The sequence below is a fragment of the Corythoichthys intestinalis genome, chromosome 18 (assembly GCF_030265065.1).
Source record: "Corythoichthys intestinalis isolate RoL2023-P3 chromosome 18, ASM3026506v1, whole genome shotgun sequence".
NCBI lineage: Eukaryota > Metazoa > Chordata > Actinopteri > Syngnathiformes > Syngnathidae > Corythoichthys > Corythoichthys intestinalis.
This window is the reverse complement of record NC_080412.1, coordinates 17095496-17113818: the sequence shown is the minus strand read 5'-3', so window position 1 is coordinate 17113818 and position 18323 is coordinate 17095496. Positions and strand designations below refer to the sequence as shown.

General features: G+C 38.4%; 1 protein-coding gene across 3 annotated transcripts in view; it reads left to right on the top strand.

The window, feature by feature from the left end:
• The window catches only part of specc1 (sperm antigen with calponin homology and coiled-coil domains 1), a 120106-nt gene that overhangs the window by 13436 nt on the left and 88347 nt on the right, over positions 1-18323 (top strand). Inside the window, exons 1-3 of one of the 3 annotated variants that reach the window (XM_057820860.1) lie at positions 6307-6791; positions 8405-8585; positions 8724-8859. In XM_057820860.1, the coding sequence (XP_057676843.1) occupies positions 8427-8585; positions 8724-8859 (295 nt within the window). In that variant the 5' untranslated portion in view covers positions 6307-6791; positions 8405-8426. Of the gene's footprint in view, positions 1-6306; positions 6792-7626; positions 8586-8723; positions 8860-18323 lie in introns of those variants that run through there. The other 2 variants (XM_057820859.1, XM_057820858.1) reach the window with 2 other exon arrangements.

Sequence of the window (18323 nt, the reverse complement as noted above, 5' to 3'; positions counted from 1 at the left end):
AAATTCCCTCCAAATTCGTAGCTAATCAGAGACGAGCGATGACGTACAGGCAGAGGGCAGTGTGTGTGGCTGTCACTTGCGGCTGCAGTTGCATCGCGATCCGTGTGTTGACTTTCAGTTCAATGGTAAACAGGCATGAAAATCTCTCACCTTTCAGTGAAATTCGCCGTTTTGAAGTAAAAAAGTGTGACCTGCGTGAATTGCTTATTGCTTACGTGAATTGCTTGGTTATAAAATACAATTATAAACATAAGTACAATGTTATTTTTCTAAAAAATTTTATGCCATTGTTTTATTAATTATTAGGTGCTAGAGTTGTTAAAGTATGGATAATAATGAAATTATAGTTTTGAGAAAAATGTGCTATTGGTGGCTCAGTGACCATCTGATGTGGTTTGTTCTCAAATGAACAAGTTGAGGAAGGAAGTTTTGATGCAGAGGTTGAAGGAAGAAAAGAGGCAGACTGACTGAGTCACAGCCAGAAAGTCTTGATGACAGTGTTGATTTCTATTCACTGTTGCCCCTCCCAATTCAAGTATGTCACAGTTGCAGCCAATTATTATCTAAAGCTGGTCAAAATGGAAGTTATGTTGTTTTAAGGTGTACTAAGTACTTGTTCATGTGCCCCTTTTGATCTACGAGCACCCGCCCGTCCACCGGTCTCTGCACGGCCCTGCTGAAACACAGTGTGGGTCGACAGAGCTCAATATTTTGTTGGGTTGTACTGTGTACCGGAACATATTTCCTCCACACCATTCTCACCTTTTTAATCCCTGACCCATTTTCATGCCTGGGTAAAGACTCTTGCATTTATGTGTCGAACACCTGACCTGCTCCACACACTGCTCACCTCCATCATCTTTTTCTTCTGTTGTATTTTCCCTTGGTCAACCAGCATTACCGCCAACTAGTGGATTTAATTGTGAAGGAGTTTGTCAGCAACAACAAAAACCTGCAATGTTACTGGTCGCTGCATGTGCGAGTCGATGAACAAAATACTCAAACTGGCTCAAATTTCAGTCGCAAAATGCAGCCATTTGGTCGCAGTCTGTAGCCCTGCTGTATTTCATGCTAAATACTAATACTTTAAAATTCGTCCCATCTAAGATTTCTGAGAGCAATATGGCACCAATCTTGTTGTAGGTTATTGCGAGATTGCATGCAAGCGTAACTAAACAATAACGCTGTCAAAATGATGAAATTCAACAAAAAATCTTGTCTTTGCTGGTATATTGCAAGAAATGTTTATTTTGTGGTAAGAATAAAACAGTTAAATCAAGTGAAATAACTTCTCGATACTCTGTTGTTTATGTGACTCCACTTGTTGACTGTCCTAAGATTGATTGGGTGTTGCTTTTAGCAACTACTAGATCACACTACTTGACATCCTGTTGTACCCGCCCCCGCCCACAATTTTGGTTTGTTGTCAAGTTGGTCTCAAACAACATTAATAAGGCTTGAATTTAACTTTCTATGAGCTGGAGGAACGGTGTCAATATTTTAATTTCCACTCATTTTTACAATATTACTGATAAATGGAATGCTTTAGCAAGTTATTTGCAAATTGCCGCCAATAATTAAGCTTAAGTGTGCAGTTGAAGTTTGTCAGTCACAAAAAAATTTGTGAAAAATAATATTTTTTTGTGTGTTTTTTGTTTTTTAATTAAATCTGCAAAAGTCTTACTTCCACAGTTGGTGAAAAATGTACTTGCGTTTTGTCCAATTTTAGGGGTGAAATGCCCCCATTAGGAACAGTCTGGATGCCTGCATTGTACAACCTTTAGCTTTTTCATTGTAGAAATAGACTTGCAATCTTTACTGATGTTCCTAACTAGTGCTGCAATGATTAATCAATTAACTTGAGTAATTCGATTAGAAAAAAAGCTTCGAATCAAATTTTGCTGCTTCAAGTATTCGTTTAGAGTTGCGTTATAATGGTTTGTTTTGAAAGTGTTTTCATTTAGTTTTATTGATTTGGGTGGATACACTGCCCTCTAGTTGCAACAGGAATTACAACATAACTAATTCAACATGGCTGAATCCAGCTGCTCCCTGTTAAGACCAACATAAGCTAATTTTTTTATATATGCATTTGTAATTTAGTTTATAGATATATTTAGCCGTTTTGTGGGAACATGTGTTTAAACGATTTCTTAAGAGTATTTAAAAAGAAAAAAAATGTTAAGATTTTATAGCATTTAAGCTAGCGGACTTTTGCTACGCAAGTTAGCCAATTTTGTTGTACTTGGATCCTTATTTTTTGAATTTTTAATACCGTTTGAGGCTAAGCTCAGGTATTTTATTTTTAAATGGAAGTCCAATTTTACATGGTTTGAAGAAACACTCGAAAATTTTATTTTGTGTTCGCATTGAATGCTCATATGAAAGTTCAATCTTAACAAGCCAGTGTTTTACATCTCCTCATTACTCTATTATTCGAACTAACAAGTTGATAGATTAATCGATTACTAAAATAATCGATAGCTGCAGCCCTATTTCCAACTTCAACTTCTCATGTAGATAAAATCCAATGTGTTTGAAGAATATTCTTGTAGCTGTGGCAATTTCCAAGGAAAAGAAAGGCATCGCAATGGTTAAACTGTGTTTGAACTACAAGAACCACAAAATAGACAGTCATAGGACTTTGCCTGCAGAAGACTCGGAGTCATATGGCAGTAAACGGTACAATCTCAATCAGACCAGAGAAGTAGTAGCTCAAGCAAATGTCAAGACATTTAATATTAAAATGCTCTAAACTCCATTTTTTATCAATTACTTTCAACCATTGCGAAATTCTTACAACCTTTCAGTGAAATTACATAGACAGCCTAAAATAGTTGAGAAAAGCGGAACCGGCCTCAATGCCACTGGTAGTAACTTCCTATGAAGACTTACTCAAACAATCCAAGTTTAGTGTCTCTGACAGATAAGGAAAAAAAGTGTTTAACATTTGCCATTAACTGTAATTAAAAATTTCCGATAATTGGTATGTACATATGTAATTAACACACACATAGTACATCTGAAAGAAATAGTTGTTTTTGGCTTCTTCTATCCAGAAATGTAATCTGTAGTATTTATAGTTAGACTTTCAAAACTGGATGCCGTACTTCAGGTGATTTTAGGTTATCATTAATAATTGCAGCCCTTTTGGTTATTTTAATTGCGGTGAGAAATTTACTCAAAGAAAAGGTCAAGTGACTGCTTCCCTGATCAATAACACAGCAATTCCCCCGGAGGATATACAGTTATGAACCACGCTCATTCTTCTCTGTTAAGTGCACTCCCACTTCCTTCCATTTCCCACAACTACTCTGCCCATGCAGCTGAGTGTGTTTCCTTGTAGACATTGAAGCCCAACCTCTTCGTCACAGTCACAGCCTGCGACCACATCCTGTTTGAGTAGGAAAATAGAGCTATTCTCGCTTTAGTCCCCCAAAAGAAATAATAAATAATTATGTAACGTAATGGTTGCTCATTGCGTACCTGTCAGGTGACATCATTAATTGTACGGTAAACTGTTAGTTTTGTAGGAACTTGGAAAAAGGAATTATTTACTTTAGTTGCCACCTTCGAGTTAGTCTTGCTTGGATGTGAGCCTGGTGTTACTGTACTCATGCTTTTTGCATATGCACAGTAGAATCATACTGCATTATTTTTAGGAAATACAGTGGGGCAAATAAGTATTTAGTCAACCACCAATTGTGCAAGTTCTCCTACTTGAAAAGATTAGAAAGGCCTGTAATTGTCAACATGGGTAAACCTCAACCATGAGAGACGGAATGTGGAAAAAAAACAGAAAATCACATTGTTTGATTTTTAAAGAATTTAATTCCAAATTAGAGTGGAAAATAAGTATTTGGTCACCTACAAACAAGCAAGATTTCTGGCTGTCAGAGGTCTAACTTCTTATAACGAGGTCTAACAAGGCTCCACTCGTCACTAGAGATGTCCCGATCGATCGACGTCCCGATCCATCGGCGTCCGATCACGTCATTTTCAAAGTATCGGAATCGGCAAAAAAATATCGGCCATGCATTTTTTTAATATATATATATTTCTTAATTAAATCGTTTTCTAATTGTATTTAACGTTACAGACATAATATGTTACACTCATCCAGAGTCTTTAGTTTAGGCTTAAGGTAGGGTTATCAAATTTATCCCGTTAATTAATTTTTAAAAAAATGTATCACGTTAAAATATTTAACGCAATTAATGCATGCATTGCACGACCCACTCACGCATTGTCGCGCTCAATCTGTAATGGTGCCGTTTACCTTAAAAGAGAGATAAAAGGAAGCGTAAAATGAGTAGAGTGAATTTTGGAAGCCTTTGGAGCCTTTTTTTAATTGGCTAAAGCCTTACAGTCCCTCTCCCTACGATTAGAAATATCATGGGAAGCAATGTGGGGAAGCAAGGTAGCAATTGATCTTTTTCTTAACACCTTATGTTATTTCCCGACGCTGAGAAGATATATCAATTGGTAGCACTACGCACAGTCATGGTTCCACTTCCCATCATGCATTTGGGCATGTCTACAGTATCATTTACTGAAAGCTCAACAAATACACTAGATGGCAATATTTAGTCACAATATACAAAGTCACAAGTCTTTCTATCCATGGATCCCTCTTACAGAAAGAATGTTAATAATGTAAATGCCATCTTGAGGATTTATTGTCATAATAAACAAATACAGTACTTATGTACTGTATGTTGAATGTATATATTCGTCCGAGTTTTATTCATTTTTTTCTTAATGCATTGCCAAAATGTATATGATCGGGGAAAATTATCGGGAATGATTGGAATTCAATCAGGAGCAAAAAAAAAGCAATCGGATCGGGAAATATCGAGATCAGCAGATACTCAAACTAAAACGATCGGGATCGGATCGGGAGCAAAAAAACATGATCGGAACAACCCTACTCCTCACCTGTATTAATGGCACCTGTTTTAACTCATTATCGGTATAAAAGACACCTGTCCACAAGCTCAGTCAGTCACACTCCAAACTCCACTATGGCCAAGACCAAACAGCTGTCGAAGGACACCAGAGACAAAATTGTAGACCTGCACCAGGCTGGGAAGACTGAATCTGCAATAGGTAAAATGCTTGGTGTAAAGAAATAAACTGTGGAGCAATTATTAGAAAATGAAAGACATGCAAGACCACTGATAATCTCCCTCGATCTGGGGCTCCATGCAAGATCTCACCCCGTGGGGTCAAAATGATAACAAGAACGGTGAGCAAAAATCCCAGAACCACACGGGGGGACCTAGAGAATGACCGACAGAGAGCTGGGACCACAGTAACAAAGGCTACTATCAGTAACAAAATGCGCCGCCAGGGACTCAAATCCTGCACTGCCAGACGTGTCCCCCTGCTGAAGAAAGTACACGTCCAGGCCCGTCTGCAGTTCGCTAGAGAGCATTTGGATGATCCAGAAGAGGACTGGGAGAATGTGTTAGGGTCAGATTAAAGCAAACCAGAACTTCTTGGTAGAAACACAGGTTCTCGTGTTTGGAGGAGAAAGAATACTGAATTGCATCCGAAGAACACCATACCCACTGTGAAGCATGGGGGTGGAAACATCATGCTTTGGGGCTGTTTTTCTGCAAAGGAACCAGGACGACTGATCTGTGTAAAGGAAAGAATGAATGGGGCCATGTATCGAGAGATTTTGAGTGAAAATCTCCTTCCATCAGCAAGGGCATTGAAGATGGGACGTGGCTGGGTCTTTCAGCATGACAATGATCCCAAACACACAGCCAGGGCAACAAAGGAGTGGCTTCGTAAGAAGTATTTCAAGGTCCTGGAGTGGCCTAGCCAGTCTCCAGATCTGAACCCCAAAGAAAATCTGTGGAGGGAGTTGAAAGTCAGTGTTGCCCAACGACAGCCCCAAAACATCACTGCTCTAGAGGAGATCTGCATGGAAGAATGGGCCAAAATAACAGCAACAGTGTGTGAAAAGCTTGTGAAGAGTTACAGAAAATGTTTGGCCTCCGTTATTGCCAACAAAAGGTACATAACAAAGTATTGAGATGAACATTTGGTATTGACCAAATACTTATTTTCCACCATGATTTGCAAATAAATTCTTTAAAAATCAAACAATGTGATTTTCTGGTGGGTTTTCCCACGTTCTGTCTCTCATGGTTGAGGTTTACCTATGTTGACAATTACAGGCCTCTCTAATATTATCAAGTGGGAGAACTTGCACAATTAGTGCTTGACTAAATACTTATTTGCCAAACTGTACGTAGCAGCTTTTCTAGGTTTTCTTTACTATTTTATCAAGGTGTGGTGTTAGCAGTAAAATGCAATTCATTGTTAAAGCTCTAATTTTAAATCGATAGACAAGTTTCCGAGGTACTTCCGCTTTACTTCCACATTCCTGCTCGCAACTTTCATTTTACAATGTCTCCATCCAAAACAACAGTGGAGCTGGAGTATCTTATTCATCAAAATCCCTTAAAAAAGACAATTTGGAAATTCCGCATCCATCTGCCATCATCACGACAGGGGAGGACAACATGTTCATGAAGGCAGATATGGAACCAAGTTCGTGCCTGGGAGACGTTGGCTCGCCTCGCGGTGGAACTTCAGCTCGATCTCGAGATCCAACTACGAGCTTTTTCACTTCAGCAAATTTAAGATACGCTATTGGAGCTGGAATTACCGAGGACAGCGGGAGAAAACCCGTCTGGAGGCCGCCGTCAGTCTCCGAAATGTCGGGTGAAAGTTTGGCGAGGCTCCGGAGCTCTGCTGTCTGATAACTCATTCTTGTGTGCTCAACCTTCGTTAATATTTTTCTAATGATTTTATAAATTGTGATTTATTTACCTGTTTTGCACATTCACCAATCATTTTAAATAAAACAACAAATGGAATCTTGTTGTCCAAATGTTTTACAGGGTGACCCAAAAAAAAGTTTACACTCAGTTGACTGCTTGTTTAAAAGTCATTGAAACATATCTAAATAGGTTGTCATGTTTAAGTGATTCATTAAGGTCACTCAATGCAGCTGGTAATCTCTCGTCTCTACAATTCCTGTGCTTCTGCTGAAAATGAAGAAAACTTTAGCTGTACCTGAATTGCTGCGTGCCGGTCTGACACCTACTGAGATTGCAGCAAATCTGAGAATATCCAGATGTGCAGTCTACAAAGTTAAAAAGAAGCTGAAAGATACTGGAACAGCCTCACGAAAACCTGGGTCTGGAAGTGCCGATCTGTGCGGACCAAAAAGTTGATTGACAAGGTGATATGTGGCCACCCCAGAGTCCAGATCTCAATCCCCTGGATTATAGCATACGGGCAACTGTGGAGGACAGTCCCTGTAAGAAGCCACAAACTTCTGTGGCAGCCTTGGAGAGGTCCATTGTTAGATCTTGGGAAAAGATGACAGCATCCTACATAAAGAAGACCTGTCAAGCGTTCCGCAGGCGCCTGGAGGCTGTTGTGACACTTAAGGGAGGACACATTGAAAAATAGAGTGTACTGTACATGTTCTTTACAATAATGTATAATTTGTGATTAAATCCTAATTCTAAGATGAATAAACATGGCATTTAAGTTGTATTATGGCAGTGTAAACTTTTTTTTGGGTCACCCTGTATTGGAATCGATATCTGCACTAAAAAAGAATGACATACTATTTTGTTTACATGTACACTACATACCTCATAGTATTTCCTTGTAACAACACAATCTGTGTCAGCCCTTCTGCATTCGGTAAATTATTTGTAATTTCACCTCATTTTGGTCACTCAAGTGGCCGGCGTATCAATCTACACCTCATGTCAACACAGACAACAGGTTGTTATAATTTTGTCCATAAATGATCAACGAAGTGGTAAGAACAATCATACAATCTATTAGGTACAGTATATCCTTATGTTTAAATCAAATCCTTAATTTCTTGTCTGGTTTCGATTTAAGGTGTATGGCGAGGTAGATCCACAATGGCACTTTGAAGCTGGGCACTGTTAAACATTCCACTTCAAACCATATACTGTGTATAGGCACTTCCATGAGTTCACACACAGCACTGAAAGTCACAGAGTCTCATCTCCGTCGTGCTGAATCAATTTTTGGGGATTGCGTGGGTTCGTCTGGTTTGATTTTGCAGTTTTAACTTTTTCAACACACTGCTTACTTAAACCGCAATTCATGTTGTTCTTTCTAAACCGAAAGTTCAGACAGAAATTTTCCAAGATGGCGCCGCCCATGTTTCGCTCAGGAAACTTGTCTATACAATTTAATTCGGTGAAGAGGTTGTGCTGTGCTTTCAGTTGAGCCATATGATGGGCATTGGTGTTGATCTTTTGAATAATCTTTTTTCAGACCTTGGATTTATGGACATTCATCATTTTGTTGTTGTTGTTTTGTTCATGTGTAGTCAGCTGTCACACAACACAGTCATGATTAAAACGAATGCCACCAAGTTGGGGCTGCCCAAGGTGGGACTCCAGGAGCGGGCTAAGCAGGCCTCTTTACCTCCTTCTTCTTCAACCACCGCCACAGCAATGAGGACTTCCAGATCATCCTACACGCTGGCATCAGACCAGCGACTCAGCAGGGTGAGAACCAGAACTAATTCACCTCAAGCAATCCTTTCAGTAGTAATACTGTACTTCTACCTTAGAGCTAACCTGGTGTCCTACTCACGGCACACAGGTTACTGATGTTATTAGCACTAATGGCAGTTATGTTTTCAGCTTAAACGAGCCAATAGTGATGATGCTCTGACAAAGCCTGCACTGGGAGCGGCTGCCTCTGGCTTGCGCATGAAGAAAACTGTGACCACGGGAGCCATCTCGGATCTTGCTGAGACACGCCCACGTAGTCTAGCAAGTAAGTCACATATGTTCTATATCGATATGTTTTTGTTTTTTGGGGGGGGGGGGGGTTTGTGCTGTGAAATTTATCGTGTTAACCGGCATTATTTAATTTTTTAAATTAATCACGTTAAAATATTTGACACATTTAACGCATGCTCGGAATGATCCGCTCATGCATTGCCTCAAACAGATTTCAATGACGCCGTTTTTTTTAAAGATACACGATAATATCGGCTACCGATAATTATCGGCCGATAATGGCAATTATGACGTCACACAGATAATACAGATAATAAAAAAATCAACCGATAATGCAATCCGATAATTATATACTTGATTTAGCCTCCAAATGTGCGCAACCAAGCAGTTTTCTCCACTTCTTCACTGCCGCCTGCTCAACCCCTCCCCTCTCTGAAGCCCCTGTGGGAGGAGGGGTTTAGGAGTACGGCGTCATAGAGGAGGCGGTGTTACACATCAGTGTTGACACTGTAGAGGCGCTCTCACTAGCGTGCGTTACTTTTCCCATGTGTGAAATGAAATAAACGATGCTCTCGCCATCTACAAAACAGTTCCTCAAGGCCTAAAGAAAGCGTCCTCATTGAACACCACTAGCACTAACCCAGCAGCCATTTAAAACTGCATCACAATGATTTTTGGAACGAATATGAGGCTGCTGCTAGCATGAATGCTAAAGCTATTGTTAACAAATAAACTATAAAGGAAGCTACGGGGCTTGTGACGATACAGAGACGCTGCGGTCCTCCCGGAGTCGGGGGGTTTGGGAATGCAGCCCAAAGCGAGTGGTAAACTCCCATCTATGGCTAAACACCTCACGAGATCGATAGTTGACAAGTAGCTGTCTTCCGACGGAGCCCGCCGGTCCGGCAGGCCGCTGCCGCCGCCGCCGCCTCACCCTAGGCGGGTAGAGGATGAGAGCAGAGCCATGCACCGAATGCGCCGCAGCGAGCCGGCCGGGGCGGGCGGATATCCGGTACGAACTTAGCTGCCGCCGCCACTCCGGTTCAAGACAGAGGCCTGGCGCGGGTGCTAATTTGGCAGCCGGGCGGACTGAAGGGCACAGGCGGGAGGAAATTCCCGAAATGACCCGATAGCCAAATCCCTGGATGAAAAAATAATGCAATTTATACGACCACGATTCTTCGTGAAAGACATGCCGATCACATCAGTTTTACCACGGACATTTACACAGGTGATGTCAACAAACCATGTTTATCATGACTGCACAGTGGTTAGTTGATAACTGTAACATGCACCAAACGACACAAAGAAGTCATCCAGTCAGTAATGCATTCAGTACGCTTTAAATTTATGACGTCTTAATCAGATCATTCTTCTTAAATCTAGTCAAATAATTTTCCCCATCTTGTTTGAGTGTTGAAGACTAGTTGAATGCGCCAGATTATTCCACTTACTTGAACTAAATATTGCAATTTGTTCTTATTAAGCCCAAACATCTAAAAAAATAAGGTCATTTTCACCTAAATCAAGAAAAAATTGCTTTCAAATAATGTTTTGAACCATACATATTCTTGAATAAAGAACATTTCTGACAAGTTTTTTTTTTTTTTTTTTTTTTTTTTTTTTTTTTTTTTTTTAGGATTATGTATAATAATTTATTGCTTAAAATAAGGCTGTTAATCTTATTTTCAGCTGGCCATTTTTCTTCAAGAAATCTGAGTGAAATATACTTGAAGTGCTGGCAGTTAATTTAACTTATTTCCAATAGATTTACACTGAAAACAAGGGACTTTAACTAGTCTTAAGGAGCTGTGTTTTTGCTGTGTAGTAATGTTATACTTTAGGAATGGCATACTTTTAAAGCCATTTTTGTGCAACTTATGTATTTACTCTGTAAGTAATTGTTGCCAAAAGTTTACCATTACACAATGTCAGACAATCTGTCTTTATTTAGATGTTGGAATTTACTACTACTACTACTTGTTCACATTTGATGTTGAAAAAAAAAGAGCAATATTATTTTAGCACAGCAATATTTTCTCTTGTGTATACTTTAAAATTTTACATAAATCTTTAATAAAATTATCGGCTTGACATTATCGGTTATCGGTTGGAACGAGGAGGAAATTATCGGTTATCGGTATCGGCTGAAAAATGCATTATCGTGCATCACTAGTTTTTTTGCATATTGTGAGCTAAGAGGCAGAGAATTGCGAGTGGACACAGGCATTCATTGGACCGCGCCGTTTACCGGCCTAAACTTTGGCAACTCTTTCACAACAAACATAACTATTGTGGCGAGCGATGTGGGGAAGAATGACAGGAGATAATATTTTTCTTAACACGCTTCATTTACACAATGCAGATCATATACCATTTGCAGCCACCACTGACAGTCATGGTTGTCCAACTTCCCATCATGCATTTGGGCGGAACAGTTAAGTCGCTACTGTATCATTTAGTGAAAGCACAACAAAAATAATATTCCTATCTCTCACAAAACAATAATGTTCACAAAAAGAAAAGCACTAAGTGCAAGGAGAACTGGCATTCCCAATCAAAATAGCTATGCAAAATACACATAAAACTTACTCAGACTTTGGTCAAACTCTATTCAAACATTTCGTTTAGCTCAACAAATAGATGGCAATATTTAGTCACAATATAAAAACTATCGGCGGTCTCGTACGTTGTGAAGTCAACACTCAAATGAACGTAAGGCACAATGAACCCGGAAACTACGGCGTCAGTTGAGGGGCAAAATGCACTTTTTTAAAACTCACCATTGACATCTTGTGGTGTATTTCAATCACTACCTTACGAAGTCAAAGACACTGTGGAAGAATGGCAGGGAGCCCATGTGACGTCCCGTTCGGCAACGTCAACAATGGCGAGCTATTAGTTTATTTTTTTGATTGAAAATTTTACAAATTTTATTAAAACGAAAACATGAAGAGGGATTTTAAAATAAAATTACTATAACTTGTACTCTCATTTATCTTTTAAGAACTACAAGTCTTTCTATCCGTTTATCCCTTTAACAGAAAGAATGTGAATAATGTCAATGCCATCTTTTAATACAGTACTTACTGTATGTACAGTACGTATGTTGAATTTTAAATTATTAAGATCCCACGTGTTGCCACAAATGTATATATCCGTCTTGTGTCTTATCTTTCCATTCCAACAATAATTTACACAAAAATATGGCATATTTCAATGATGGTTTGAATTGCGATTAACTACGATTAAATAATTTTTAAGCGGTGATTAACGCGATTAAAAATTATAATCGTTTGACAGCCCTAGTTTTTTTTTAAGTAAACAGCACTGAAGAAATAACTTATTGCTTGTAGTCAGTGTACAATACTTACTTTTGTTGCCAGTGGTTTGACTTATTTTTAGGGTATGCTAATGTACAGTGTACTGGCTACTTTACAATATAGCAAAGTTTAATCACGTCAGTGTTGTTCCCATTAAAATGTATATACAGTATTAAGAAAAGTGGGAGGTGTTGTGTTGCTCCTGTAATTATTGTAAGTGGTACAATTCCTCACTTTAGCCAGTAGAGGGCCACACACAATAATCTTGAGCATCCAGAGGGGAAGGCCTTACCATTTCTGTACTTCAGTGTTTTCTTTGCCACAGTGTGGTGCAATGTTTTCAAAATAGGAAAACCAGAAGGGCCAAATCCTTTGTCATGGCACTGTATGCATCATTCTACAAGATTTAACCTAAAATAAATTAGGAATGTTTTTATAAATGATGCTTTAATAGTCGAGTTCTGAATGTATCAAATGACATGTTGCCTGTCGTATGCATTTACCTGTGAATTGCAAACATAATTGTAAACCACATCACTGTATTTTATTTAAATGGCACTCATTTAATTAACCCCCCTTCAGACACGCATTTTTTCTGCTGGGCAAAAAAAAAAAAATCTGCGCTCATTTTTACTCTACTCAAATACCAGAACAAAGTGCAATTTTTCTGGTTAGGAATATTTCATGCTTTTATTGGTTACTTTGTTGAAATGAGCACTTTATGTTATCTTTTTTAAAGGGCCAAAATAGCAAAGAGAGCGTGCCAAACCTCATGATTTGAATTCGATGGGTAAAGTTTCATCCAATCATCTCCCAGAAGTGGCAATAGCAACTAAATTCAGTGTATTTATTGGTTTAGAGAGAGGAAACACTTCATATCCTTCAGCAGCATGCTTTGGTCTGAAGGGGTTAATTGGCGCGAGACATTTTGTCTGGGAGGTCAGTCAAAAATTAATTGGACAACAGGGTTAGGTTAGGGTTTAGGGTTGAGTAACTTTTTGAGAAAAATGGACTTCTAAAGCCTAATTTATGCTTCTGCGTTGTGGTGACGGAGTAGCAACGGCGTAGACCCTATGTCGTCAACGAGCATTCGAAGTTCTGCATCAAGGGAACGTGTTGCCCTGTAATTCACCGCTTGGCCACTAGAGGAGTGTTGCGTTGTGGTTGTGCGGTTTTGGGGGACTCTTGTCAAATTCTTTGAGTTTTCTTCTGGTTAGACAACAATAGCAATGGAGATGGAACGCTTGAATGTGGATCTTTAGCTTATCAACATTGAACAACAAATGTTGACCATACAAATGTTAAGGCGCAGGCGACGCAGAAGACTGTTGCGGAGGTGGTTTGTCGAACTGTTGATGCCGCATGGAGACTGGCAGTCACATTATAAATTATAGCATCGGGTGGAAGTCAGCAAGCTGTGGCGACTAGCTACAAACTGGCGTCGAGCAATGTGTCCAGCGTTGTGTCCGATTTCTTTGCCGTGTCCTAAAACCAGCCATTGGGAAGCCATAGCAGATTTCTGACGCCTATGGAACTTCTCAAACTGTGTTTGAAGCCTTGATGGTAAACACATTATCATAAAAGCACCGAGGCACTCTCAATCAGTGATGTATCAAGTGTGTAAACTGTCTGTTGTTGAAAAAACAACTCTTTTGACATCAAACCTGTGCTTTATTCTTCATATACCGTATTGGCCCGAATATAAGACGGTGTTTTTTGCATTGAAATAACACTGAAAAAGAGGGGATCGTCTTATATTCGCGGTCTAGACATTATACCCATTCACGACGCTAGACGGCGCCAGATATCATTGAAGCGATGTTCTGTCATGAAAGATCTCAGCTACTCTCCCCATTCACGGCGCTAGATGGCGCCAGATATCATTGAAGCTATGTTCTGTCATGACAGATCTCAGCTACTCTTTTTAGTTTAACCAGTTTGCATTATTTTATTGCAATGTTTTTCCTAATTCAGATTTGTTTCAAGACTAAAGATACAGTTAGACTTGACTTTGATGGTTAATGCAGTTATTGCAGTTTTGTTGTTTTATCACAATAGATTGGTTTATTTAGATTTCAAAAACCAGAAGCCATTCATTTTGTGTTTGCACTTTAGTTTACATATTTAAATGTTCAGATATGTAGATTTGAATGAGGCATAATTACATGCTTTTTCTCTCAAATATATTGTTATAATCATTTGTTTCGGATGTAATGTAATTATTTTCTGAATAAAAATTTATTTGGTGTTCAAAAAGTCTTTTTTCCAAACATCAGTCTTGAAAAAGAGGCGGTCGTCTTATAATCAGGGCTGTCTTATATTCGGGCCAATACGGTACTTGAAGTGTAAAATGTAAATAAGTCACAGACTCACAGCAAACATATGTACAAAATAAATGACAAAGTGCACCAACCAAAAATATGACCTAAAGTGATAAAAAGCTGGCAGTTTTTGGCCAGCTGGGTCACCACTTTGTGTGGCCATTCGCTTCCACACACACACATACTTGTCTCGACGGTTCTTCCCTTTTTTTTTAATGCATTCACTGACCTCCAGCTCTGTATTTTCAGCAATCCCTCTCCTTCCATGAATTGCTTGCCATTTTGCAATCTTTATAATGCCTTGAAAAAAACATTGTACAGGTGTTCGTATTTGCGGACCTCTTCGATGATCCTCTCGTTGGCTTGGTCAATTGTGTAGCTCAAGAATTTTTGCAAATGGCGGTGATTTTGCGCTGAACCGGAAACAACAGTCTGAGCAGATCAATCACTTCCATTTGTGTCACATGTTGACGTGACGTGTAGTCATGATTTTGTGGAGGTGCACATCAGGCTACGGCGGAGAGTCGTAAATCGGTTCTCCCTTGACGGCGTAGGTCCACCGCAGAAGCATAAACCAGCCTTAAGAATAGTTTACTAAGCCATACTTTTTACCTTTACTTTTGTAGATTGAGTAGAAATGCTACTCTTACTCCGCTACTTTGGGCTACACTAGTCGTTACATTTTCCCTCTTTTATTCTACGTATTAGATTTTACTTTTTTTTTTTTTTTTTGCCAGCGATGCCAACAGTGGCTCGACCAGTTTCACCAATGAGACGTCGCAACAATAATCACATTAATACATTATACCAATCAGACTCAATCTTGCTGTTCTATGATCACGCCGGCCTGTTCAATCATGTGGCATCTTTAAAGCACCGTAAAAAAATAAGTATTTGACATGGAGCGCTGCCATCAACATGACTCGAAAGTGGTGAATTTAACCTCTCTCCCTAGTATTTAAATATTGGCAGCAATTGACCATGAAAAACCGGAGATATGATCCTTTTAATTTCATAACAGGAAATATGTTTTTTTAGCTAGAGGGCACTCATGCTCGTTTGATGAATGATGCTTTATTTCTGTCTTTTTTTTTCAGATTTCAGTGATTTTTTGTTGTTGTTTGTTTTGTATTCATTCGGCTTAATGTGGTTAAGTAATAGGTTATTGTGCAGTATAGTACTAACAGTTCATGTAGATAATTTTGTGCTAAAGGAAAAAAAATACTATTGCTTGAAAAAAAATCACAAGCAGTTACATACAATGTTACTCATTACTTGGGTATTCTTTTGATTAAATACTTTTTTTACTTGGGTACATTTTTTTGGATTACTTCATTTACTTTTACTTAAGTAATATTGTTTTGAAGTGACGTTACTCTTACTTGGGTGAAATTTTTGGCTACTCTACCCACCTCTGCTGGCACTAACACATGAAGAGGAGTAAAATATTATGAAATTTAAATAAATAAATAAAACAATCATGGTGCCATTAGAGGCTTTAACCAGAGTGTATTTCTGTTTTTTTTTTTTTTCATTTTTGGTGACATTTTATAATTATATATACACACGTATTTGTCATGTAGCATACTCTTGTATCGCAAAATGTTAATATTGTGGCCTACATGAATCAAAATGTCCGGGTCTATATGGGTTTACTTTGTTTCTTTCATAATTACCAAAAATAGCCCTATAAAGAGTTTAAGTGGTTTTCTTCTTTTTTGGCATATATTTAATTTTTCACGCTATAAATCGCTACCCCTAACGCAACCACACTCTTAACACTGTGTCTTCTACTCGACTGCAGTTTATGGATGAACAAAGGCTGTTGGTGGGTTTACCTTATAGACAGGTGTATAGGGAAGATGGAAATTAGGACGTTTTATATAGGATATACAGTAGTCTTTTTATGAATATGGAAAAGGCTTATTAAAGTCCGTGACAGCATTCATTTAGAACACTTCCCATTGTGACTTTGCTTATCTTGTCTTATGCACCGTGTGGATTGTTAAACTCCAGTGCAGTTCTCCCTCCAGAGGCCATTTCTTCTGAAGTAAAGATAATTAGGTTGAGACTTCAAATAAGAAGAAACCTAAACAAGCAAAGCTTGCACTTGTGAAAAAAAGCACAAGATATTGAATCCTCTCTAATTAAAGCAAAGTTATTTTCCACAGTTATTTTTTTACTCAAGTGAGAAGTGTGCATAATAAATTAATCACTCCTCAGATACTCACATTGGCCTAGTTTTGTGAACCAATTTCTGGTAAGCAGTCATCATCAAGGGAATGAGTCTGCTAAATAATTCTTTGTCATAAAGAAAATGTTACATTTAATGTTGCTCCTAGGGAGAATTGTGTCCTGTTTAGAAATAAAGGTGCTAGTCTTTTGTTTTAAGTGCTAACCGGTCATTCTAGTAGAGGAAGAAAAATAGCTGTAATAGTTGTACGCCACATGAGTTTTAAAAATCTATTCTTACAAAAGGGTTTATTTTCATATTATCTTTCATTTTCACTGTAATATTTGCAAAATTATTAAGATGTTCTTCCTTTTTCGCTGATCCCAGATGATTTCAACATCCATAATGCTTTCTCGTAGATGAGGTCCAAACCACAAATTGGAAAAGCTTGCGAAGCTACCTACCTGGCACGCGGCAGGATTTCCAATCTGTTATTTTTTGTAATGGGTTTAGACTCGGAACTTCACCATGTGTGCCTTGCTGTCAGACAATAGGTTCCCGATGACTTATTTAAAATGCCCCCCTTAATAATTTAGTTCAGCTTTCATAGGAGGAGACGTCCCAGTGGAGGGTGCAAATTGTGGAATGAGAAGGACATTGACTATGCTCTATTCTGTAGTATTCAATCCTTTTCATATTTTAAAGTTGCAGACATACTTGTCACTGTGAGTCATTTTGGATTCAGCTCTAAGCATGTCTCATTCATGTATATGTCGACTTTCATAACCCTGTATGTAAACCTTTTTCAGTTCAAATCAACTCATTGGCTCCCGTTGACAGTGCTAGAATGAATGTTACTAATAAAACTCATTTAAATTTGTTCATCCGCTGCTAATAAATGAATTGGATGTCTAATATTTTTGCAGTCTAGTGATTGTACAGTATTAACATCTGAGTTACCAGACATGGTACCTTTTCAGCGTGTTCCGTAGGCTATCGTATCTGTAGATGAGTTAATCACATATGCCTCAGTCCACTGGGATGATTCAGTCTGCATACGCACTCAGCCATGACCGACACACAGTGACACAAGCACTAAAAAGATATTAATTAAAGATGGGGCCAAGTTAGCTGCTGGTTGTCCTTGATTTACTGTTCAAGCACAATTACCGTATATACCAAAAAATATACACACATTATTATACTGTCGCCCTCTTTGCAGTCATGTGTAAAAAAGGATTATAACATGAAGAATATGACATGTAAATACGGCATGCATCGAGAGGTATTGAGGTCAATGCTGAAATTTTGTGCCCTTGTTTAAAGGTTGTTTAACCCTTTAATGTGTGAATTTACATTTAACTCTTTTAGTGCTATTTGCATTTCAGACGTCCAGTAATCGTTCTGCTGTGAATGGAAATGAGTTTGTCACTAGTGGACGGCCAATCCATTTCAAGTGGGGTTGGACGTCTATCGTTGTTAATGGCTGCCAAAGCATTAACAAAAATTTACATTAATACATTGTACAATATACAATACATAAGTACATAAAAATAATTTAAAAAACAGCTACTAAATACAGAAAATTTTATTGAAAAATACAGCTCAAAATGTGAAAATCCAAAACAAATTAAAACAATATATTAAAAACATTAAGAAAAAAAATATAATAATAATAATA